At 36.6% G+C, this 9,914-nt stretch overlaps 1 protein-coding gene and 1 long non-coding RNA gene across 3 annotated transcripts in view; both read left to right on the top strand.

The window, feature by feature from the left end:
- Positions 1-656: 656 nt before the first annotated feature.
- The window catches only part of LOC112559407, a 44,939-nt gene continuing 35,681 nt past the window's right edge, over positions 657-9,914 (top strand). Inside the window, exons 1-6 of one of the 2 annotated variants that reach the window (XM_025230641.1) lie at positions 657-729; positions 1,971-2,212; positions 7,644-7,718; positions 8,361-8,396; positions 8,740-8,786; positions 9,532-9,604. In XM_025230641.1, the coding sequence (XP_025086426.1) occupies positions 669-729; positions 1,971-2,212; positions 7,644-7,718; positions 8,361-8,396; positions 8,740-8,786; positions 9,532-9,604 (534 nt within the window). In that variant the 5' untranslated portion in view covers positions 657-668. Of the gene's footprint in view, positions 730-1,970; positions 2,213-7,643; positions 7,719-8,360; positions 8,397-8,739; positions 8,787-9,077; positions 9,110-9,531; positions 9,605-9,914 lie in introns of those variants that run through there. The other variant, XM_025230642.1, reaches the window with a different exon arrangement.
- Positions 3,160-5,034, top strand: LOC112559408. Its single transcript, XR_003098329.1, has 3 exons — positions 3,160-3,447; positions 3,673-4,093; positions 4,662-5,034. It is a non-coding gene; the product is annotated as an uncharacterized LOC112559408 (long non-coding RNA).

Below are 9,914 nucleotides of genomic sequence, written 5' to 3'. Positions count from 1 at the left end.
TGGTAGCTGCATTCGTGCTTATTGTGTTCACCTGGCGTTCATGTCATACATAGATTGAGACCACACTGCCGTACGTTAGCCACTTGCCAGTTAAATATAAAACCCCACAACGCATTCATTATTTTCTTAAATAGTAATAATAATCTTCTTTTATTATTTATATCGCAATATAGTGGCACATAATTATAATGATATCTGGTCTTCCAAAAATTCCAACGGTCTACCTCGGTAATACCTTTGTTGTTTGGGTCATCTGTGTCGCGATATAATACTTTAAAAAGTAGTCGAATTAGCAGGATGGTTTTTAAACTGATCTTAAATAGAGCGCTTGCAATCGTATTCCAATGGCTTTGGGGAGTGTTATTCGGGGTATCAGAGGTTCTCTAGGGTTTGCATTTGCGAATTCCTGACATGTCGCAAACCAACTGGTCGATATTTTTACTTATGTTCAGTCTACACTTTCTCTATCCAGCAAAGATGTCTTCACTATTGGCGGGACTGATGCAGCTGACGCAGTATGTTTGCTCTCAATACTTCAGAAATTATCCCTTCCTACCCTTTGAAAATAATTGTCTTCAGTCGCCAGTTAATCTTGGAAGGACCAGTGTGGTTTAATGTCTGCGGGGATGCTCTTGATGCTGTCTGGCCACTCGTTGACAAAGATCTCTATGATGCTTTTCAGCACAGGATCAGGTTCCGCTGCTTCAAGTGAAGTTAAATTCACAGAGGGTAAACTTTTCTTTTAACCTTCTCAAATGTCTCGCACTTTATCAGGTTTACGCTTTTCATCATCAGGGAGGCTGGATACTTAAAGTCGTCGAATTCCTTCATCCCCCACTCCTCAAAGTAGTTTGAAAGCGACCTTGTACTCTGTGATACCTTCGTCTTCACATTTGATATTGATGTTGATCTGGAGCAATTGCAAAGCTTGTTTATGATTGTCCAGTTCACTTTCAGAGTGGGCAATGCAAGCCATAATGAAGTGCATAATGAAAGAACTGGTCAGGGTTATAAAGAACAGTGGACCACTTGTCACTCGTATGACAAAACTGTGACAAAAATATAAATGTTTGATGGTCTTTACTTCTAAGACATTATTGTCTCGGAAAAGAAAATTGTCATGGTTTGATGGACACACTATGGTCTAGTAAAACAGTCATTTGTGAAGCCTTCGAAACAAAGAAGAAAAAAAAACCCAGAAGGTTAACTAATGCTGCGTTGTATTTTTGGTGTATTTTGGTTGACTAATCTGCGCGCTGTTGTTTCCAGGGTTGGATTCTGTGTTGTGTGGTTTTACAGGAAACTCAGAAAATCCACCACTGCCACAATGTTGTGTTCTGTGTTCGTACGTATAGAATAAAGGCTTACGTAGATCTAGAACACAGCCATACTTTAATAAATTTTTTAAAAAAAATTTAAAAAAAAGTCAGCCCCACATCGCATACCTTATTTTCGTAGATGACCGAACAATTTTCTAGATATGTGATTGTTAATGTCAAGCATTTTGATACCGCTTTCAGTGGTGGTAAAAGGTACTATACAAATACACATTATTATTATTTAATAACAGTAAAACAACAGGAAGACAGCAGTAAGATATTTTAAACGATCCAAATTTTTTTCAAAAGTAAAAGGTTATGTGGAAGAAACACCGTATTTTTGCTTTTAGAAGTAGTGACATTTAACTCAGTTTTTATATAGCTCTTCCCTTCCCCTCAAGACACACATACACATTTATGCTCATCTTTACCCATGCTATACCCGGTTGACAGTTGATCGTGTGCCTTAATGCGACAAATTACCGAATCAGCGATGCTCCAGCAGTAACTTTTGAACACTCTTCGCTTGATCTGAGAGAGAAATAAATTACTGTGTAGCAAATGTAAACTAGAATGAGAATATGGACTAAGAATAGTTGGTACATTGCTTTTATCTTGGCTACATGGAATCAAACCATGTGTCCATTTCAGCTTTTGATCTCCATCCCGTCACACTGTCAGGCGACCAATCAGATTACAGCATGTACCACGACCGCTGTTTTGTAGGCACGAAGCACGAGACATTTGAGTTTTCTTTGGTGGTTAATCCGTCTCGAGCGAACGGCGAGGTTACAATGTCAAATGCTATGGATGCCTATTTGTCTCTAAACGGATATTGCCGAAAAGCAATTGTGCGGGATGGGTCCTGCATATTTCGTGCCGCTTCCGAAAAGGTAAGTCTCATCATGTCAGTTAGGTTTTTAAATGTTTAGTAATACGCACCATTCGCTGACACTGCTGACACAGACTCTTTTCACTATTGGAAGACGAAAGTAAAGCAAAGTGGTGACACTATACTTAATAAGCGTATAATATTTTAGTATGAGGATACAGTGTAAGCGTACAACGCTTGTGAGGGTCTGATTGCCCCAAATCGTGTCATGATGTCATCTTGGCCAACATGGTCACTGTGTGTTTCACCGAACTAAAAGCGTTGTCTGGTTTTTTTTTTTTTTTTTTGGTTGTCTTTTCTTTAAAGCATTGCAGCCCATTCTTCAACAACACTTTTGTCTGTTTACCATCGAAATTGACATAGATCTAGTTGTGTTCTGCAGAATATGGGGACTGCGAACATGGAATCCCAATTCAACGTGGTCTTAAATTTTTTTAGCGTATATTCAGTCTTTTATTGTGTACACGTGATCCAAATATCGTAATGTTTGAAAAGTATAGCAAAAATAATTAAGATCATTGGCCATGAGGATATTTTATAAACATTATACCAATACAACAATACAAACCCTCCCGCTCCCCGTACTGTCATGTTTATGATGTGTAACTCACTGCTGAGTTGTGTTACGACGAGGGCAAAGAAATGTAACGACAAACCTAAAAATAACTTCTGTAAGCACAGAGTTGTGGATAATATCAAGTGACCGACGTTTGGCTTAAGAATTTCAACATTCTTGATTCAAACGACAGTTAGCGGATAGATACGAAGATCATTCATCCTATCAGTACCCTAACCCTAACACGGGTTAATTAATAAGTGATCTCTCCAAATGTCAGGCACTCAGACTTGTGTGATTTCTGCAAGTCTGTGGTCAGGCATCTGGATCGAATAGTCCTTGAGGGCGCCTGCGCGTGACGTCATCGAAAAGTGTGTAGCGGACAGCAAGTGTCCACATCCTGACTACGGAGCTGTACGTATAACCGCGTCTGCTCGTTCCGAAACTGGAGAAATGGTGAATCTTTGCAGTGTTATTGGCTGTGGTCATCGCTACAGCCGAGACAGAAATGCAAGAATTTTTGCACCCAGCTGTATCATAGCCCATTCCCACAAAAAAGTGTAGAAAAGAGAAATTTGATTTAAAAGAACGACGAGAATGGCTGAGTTCGATTGGAAGCAAGATCACTGAAAGCACTCCAAAATCATGGCTTCGCGTTTGCTTCGTTCACTTTCTGTCAGGTAAGTAGCAGTTTTGTGTATTTAAATCGAGGCGAACGTAGATTTTGTGCTGTATACATTTTAATTAGGCCCAAATTTGTTAGCCTAATGATATGTAATGTTTTATGGTTTGAATTAAAACTACAGCTGAAACACTGTCGCGCGCGACTTTGTGTGAATGTTGATCTATGCTTTACATGCTAGAAATGACGAATTATTGTTGAAATGTTGTTTCATCGCTTACAGGAAATCAGCAGATCTCCATGTCTGCAAAATTCTGACTGGATGCCGTCTAGCTGTCAGTTTGGGTCACAACAATGGCTGTAGCATTCAAACACCTCAGACAGAGGAGCAACAGAAATCTGTGGCAGATTAAGTGGCAGATTTGTAGATGTAGATTGAGCACCCTAGTGGTTATAAACTGGAATATGAAGATGAAGAGACACAGACATTACAATAGTGCATATTGATAGTAAACTGGATGTTGTCAAGCAGGACACAGCAGAGAATGCTTATTTCAAAAAGAAACTCAAAGAAAAGATATCCACTCTGATTGTACAAAGGGTTATATTGTACAAACTGGCCAAATATGGCGCTCTGAGATTTGATTAACATGACTGTATAAAACCTGAAAGACAGCTATAGTTCGCGATCAAAGTTTCAGAAGGTAAAATCCAAGACTGTCTCAATTTGCCTCTTGATTTGCTGTCAGATTAGTTTTTCATGTCTTAGCATACAGCAGGCAGAACATTTAAGACTGTTCTATTAATATTTAACATATGTGTATATCAGGTTGCAGCCTATAGTGTTTTTTTGGGGGGTGGGGGGCGGGCAGAAAAAAACATTAAAATGATTAATGCCATCGTATTTCCTAGAATATTTTACAAGTGTGATCATTGACTGGTTTGTACAGTGCAGCAAGAAATACACTATTTTGGATTCCACATTGCCATCATTGTTAATGATTCTTGATGAAAATATTAACATTTTTAGACTAGCAGGGCTTCTGCTTACGCAAAAAATTGCGTACAGTACGCATTAAAAGTTCGGAGGACCCCTTCAATTTTCGTCAATGGGGTCCCATTCAAACTTGGGCGAAGAACATGGACCCCTTAAAAATCTGAAGAAGGGGTCCCTGGGACCCCAAAGAATTTAGCCTTAGCAGAAGCCCTGGACTAGGTGGTGCTTGTCTGCCATGCTCTAGTTAATTTGTGGCTTCTTTTTTGTTCTTTCAGATGAAGAAACCAAGATCTGAGTAACGGTAGTTCCTGTTTTAACTAATAATGTTGAGATGAGGGAGGATTAAGCAGAGATGGGGCTACTGACCATGGCAGTATGGCATGGAGGAATGAGTGTGAAGATTAGAAATGTGGTAGATACAGTGGTGAAAGATGATGGGGAAAGACACAGAGGTTTGGCTGAGTTGTACAAGTGATGCATTGTAACCAAAATCAAGATAGTTGAGAAAGTGATCACACACATTGTTGAGATGATGTTTGTGCAGTATTTCATTCTTGTTTATCATACTGTTCGTATGCATCTGCTAAGCTGCGTCCATGTTTTAATTTTCTTTTTTTTTGAGAGAATAAAGTTGTCTTAAGCATGTCAGCCTACAGTTTATAGTCTTCATAATGCTGTTAATGAGGTGTGTATTGAATGAACAATCCTTGCAATTTTTTTTTCAACACTAAGAGAACATGAAAAATTGTCATGTTAATTGTTTGCTTGAATTGGTATCTGTGCACTCACACCCACATTACTAATGCATACTATTAAAATAAACGCAGTTGAAAAAAAGTCAAACTCAAAAGCACCATACTTAATACAATACCAACATGTTTCTGACACATACACATCATTGCCAGCTCCGGCAGTACAAAATTTACAATGTGACATTAGAAAAAAAACACTAACAATAAAATCTTAACAACCATTTCTTAACCAGGTGCAAAATATGAAAACTGTAGTACTATAATTGTATATGGAAAATTTACAAAATAAGTAGTTTCTGGTTAAAACACTAGTGAAGGAAAAGAAAAAGATTCAGTTGCTTTGAGTCTAATGCAATGGCTGCTTGCTTTAATCTTTGCCCACTTTGTAAATTAAGGGTGTTTCCTGCAGTCCCTACAAACCCACTGGCCTTTAGGAACAGATTTAAGGCTAAGACATTTGAAACAAAGCAACACAATAATTGACAACATTTCAGTAAAACTACAGCATGCATACTGTGGAGTTTAACCATTGTCAGTCATTCAAATTTACTTTTTCTCAGAGAGTGGGCAAGCTTATTTTTAAAAATATTGAATGTCCCCAGTTTCTATGTTTTCTAAATTAATTTTGAGCTTTTTACAAAGTGCATTCAACTTTTTAGTTTCATAGTTTCCACAAATATCTCACATTGTCTCCCCCATTATGAATGTGAAAAATACAGAAATAAATGAATAATAAACTGACTTACAGTAAATTACATGCAATGGTATTTTTTTTAATAATATCATATAGTGATAGGTGAAATAAGGAATCACCATTTTAATTATACAAATAATGTTTTTCTTAACTTTTCTATCACTAACTTGTTTGAGGAGCTGAGTTCAAATCATGAACAGAGCCTGATGTTAAATGGTTGTGAGCCTGTTTGGACTTAAAAAAAGCCTTAAGTTCTGTCATTGTGTAGCTACCTTTGGCAAACAAAATAGTCTTTCATCATGCATCTGGTTTGAAAGAAGCTTAAAGGGTATTTGATGCTTAACGTGATAGAAGGCACTAATTTTATGATTTATGATAATATCTTACACTTCAACACTTTACACTTATGAGAAACATATTTAAACATCAATAAAGTTTGCCAACATACAATAATGTTGATACATCGTTTCACTGATCTTTGACCTTGATTTTAATTACTTTACTTGTTTTATTACATAAAAGAAGCAAGCGAAGAATGGCTAAAGTACAGTTTTATCAATGAACAATGTGAATGTGAGACAGTGAATATAGACACATTCATTTCAATCAGAACAAAGCAAAGATCTGCTGTAACCATTGAGTGACTGACAGAGGACAGAGCAGTTGTTTGTCAGCCAGAAGGGTCATGACCCTCATTTTATGTGGCTGCAGATTGGACTATAGCTCTATGCTGCTTTTGTTCTTTGCTTTTTCCAGCTATGAACAAAAAAAGTTTAGACAGTTTAGTATTTTTTTTTTAATTTTTGATAATTTTTCTTTTTCCTTCACAGTTGTAAGGAAACTAATATAATTTGATTTTTGCCCCTTGCCCCTTATCTGCACCATGCACTGTGGGGGAACACCTTGCTGCTGTTTATGTGTTAATGGATTTCAGTCCCACTTCTGAGCTCTAAATATTCTTGTTTGTCTCTCGCTCTCTTGCATATCTATTTTGTTCTGAACACCCAGAGGTACCCATCACTGGGCAAATCGCTATATATATTATATATACCTTAGTGCAACAAACTGCTGAATCATCAGTGCCATTCATCATCCTTTTCCTTTGCAAATTTCCCACTAAATGATAGTATTTTTCCATCAAATTAGCCAGCCAATCTCTTTAAATGGTATACTACCTAGCACCACATTTACTTATTTTTATGTATTTACACGTCTGAAAGTAGAATGACTACTTGTAGTTTTTATTTGTATTCAGTAAGTGAAAGTGAGAACAGTTTACTCAAAATTTTAAATTGTTAAATTGTTTTTAAAAAAAAATCAAAATGTAAAACTGTAGTTGATATGTAGAGAAAGTAAAATGAGAGAAGTAAAAAGCTTATTTAAGTTTGATGATAGTATAATGCTAGCAATATTGAGACTTTGTAAAATATTTTCATGCAAGTGTTCATGGAAAGACCAAAATCAAATTTAAAAAAAAATGTTTTGTCAATTTAATTGTGTAATAATTCTCAAGCCCTGGGTTATTTTGCAGAGTGGCTGGGGAACACAGGGCTCAAAGGATAAGGCTTTTATCTTTATATTAAACCTCCTGCATTAAATTTTGATATTTTCAGAGTTGGAGCAATAATCTCAATCCTAAACTGTTAAATTAATCATTTCTGCCCAGCAAACACGCAAGATTCGGCCAAGCTTGGGCCAAGCTTGGGCCCATGTTTTTAGCTTGGCCCAAGCTTGGCCGAAAACAGCATTTTTGGGTGAAAACAGCATTTTTCATTTAATAATGAATTTAGGGTTGTTGTTTTTGTGTGCAGCTTTTTCTGACCCAGACATACCACCAGCATGTACGTCAAATATGTGCTGAGTACATCTGGCGACATGAGGAGGAGGTATGTAGGAAAAAGATTTTCCACTTTTATTCCATTGAGTTGAAGATATCTTGATTTCTTGCTGAATTGTATTTTATGGTTTAAAAAAAAAGCTGTGACAGAAACCGCAACAGTACCAATGTTGCGGCCCTGTGCACCTTGAGGAGTAACAAGGACTAAACTAAACTATTTTGTAAACAGAACACAACTATATATCACTTTTCTCTCAGACAAGGTATACTGTTGCTAAACTTGTTTCCTAAAAACCACTTTAGGCATCTTGAACTAGGCATCTTCCTTATTATTACTGATTTTATTTTCGTTCTTTTCATGGGAGAGAAGCGAGTGCCATTTCAGTACTAGGTGAAAGATTTTTTTGTTGTTGTTGAGGAGGGTGAGGGTGGGGAATTTAAGGCTTTATTCTGAATTATTTCACATTATATACACACATCTGTATATTCATTTTAAATAAGTCTAAATTGTGTACTTATAACAAGTTCTGACATGAAATGTTTATCATCTATGCTTCATGCAAATAGCCGGTTTCACACTACCACCTGTAAGTGTATTTTCATTTAAGACTGTGTTATCAAACCAAATGTCAGTATATATTAATGTTGGCTATGATCTATTTTGCCAGATATAAAAATTTTATGCTTTCAGTTTCAGGACTGCCATGTCAGTTGCCCCAGTTTCAGTGTGAGTGGTTGTAATTTTTCTCACAAAAATGATTTGAGAGAAATGTAGGCTGCATGTGTGAATAGATCATAGATTACTCGTTTACTTAATTGTAATGAAAGAAATTTGAGGATGAAAATTGGTGAACAGAAAGATAATGAACATAAAAATGTCACCATCAGCATTAACAGAAAGAATTGTGTGAAACAACAGATAGAAAACTCTTAAGTTTAGTCTTAGATGTCCAAGGGATGTTGTAAACCAAAAACTGGTGAAGTAATTTCCATAGGCAGTAATCAGTTTTTATCGTCCTGTACCTATTTTTTCCCTTGTTTTCAAAACCAGAATGCATTTCTTTAACCAGGAACATTGTGGAATTGTTGACATGATGGTCCTGTCAAGGATCTACACGTGAGTAGCTGACATTATCTGAGTTCACTTTATCCAAGTAGAAAGTTTGGTTAATTGTTGAGGCTGATCTGTGAAAGGAAAAACTTTTCTGCCTGTGGCACCCTTAAGACAGAGTTTGTTCCCTTTGTCCATGTATATTATTCTTTTGGGGGAAATGTGACAATTACAGATAAGAAATAATGTCCTTGTATTGATTTTGTAATAGTAAAAAAATACATGTAGTATGTCCCAGAAGCCCTTGTGCAATTACAATTTTTAAAACATTCAAATAACACAGGCTCAATTACTGTAGTTAATGTAGGCCCCATGCATAAGTGTTTAAGGTACGTGATTTGCTATCTGCTGCTTATTTATTAGATGCACGGTATTTCAAACCCTAAGTTTAAATAATTATTTACCAGAAATTTAAAAATGAAGTCTAAGTTTATGATCATGTATTTTATCAAATCTACAACTACACTAGAATACTGCTCTCATTTGAAAATGGTACAGTTTAATGTCCTGTGTTGTTTTACCTCTGCTCTCTCACTTTTCTCTGCCCCCACCCATCTGAGTTTGCTTTTATATAATGTTTTTTTTTAGGTTGCCTTGTAAACAGTATTTGCAGGTAAAATAGCAAACTACATTTCCACTGGTGAACATTGGAACCATTTCTCAGCATTTTATTGTGATGAAAATTAACACTAGCTAAATTTAGTTCTAATCAGTAAAAAAAAAAAAATAATAATTTTGAGAAATTTTGCAGACTTGAGTTCATTGTGTTCCATGAAGCTGGAATGCCACCAGTGAACATTACACAAAAAGGCTACTTCTCCAAGGTAAATGGTTTTTTGACTGTAACATCCTTAGGCTGAGTGCCCTTATCTTCTGTACTGCAGATTGATGAGTGTTTGGTTAAGACCGTATTCATCGTGCAAGAGTTATGGGCAGGAGAAAGGCCCTGCTTAGGCAGAGGGGTCAGAACGCAGTGTGTGGGCAGTGATGCTCTTCGACAATCGCATGCCTATTGGGCATAGCCGTCGTGCGCGTATAATGACCTTTGTACTTGGCCAGACTTGGTGTCCACAAACTGCTTTTTTTATCGCACTCCCACCGTCAATCTTGAATATAAGGTGAGTTTAAAACTTA

The sequence above is a fragment of the Pomacea canaliculata genome, linkage group LG3 (assembly GCF_003073045.1).
Source record: "Pomacea canaliculata isolate SZHN2017 linkage group LG3, ASM307304v1, whole genome shotgun sequence".
Taxonomy (NCBI): Eukaryota; Metazoa; Mollusca; class Gastropoda; order Architaenioglossa; family Ampullariidae; genus Pomacea; species Pomacea canaliculata.
Note: the sequence above shows the minus strand (reverse complement) of the source record. Positions and strands in the feature narration are given on the sequence as shown.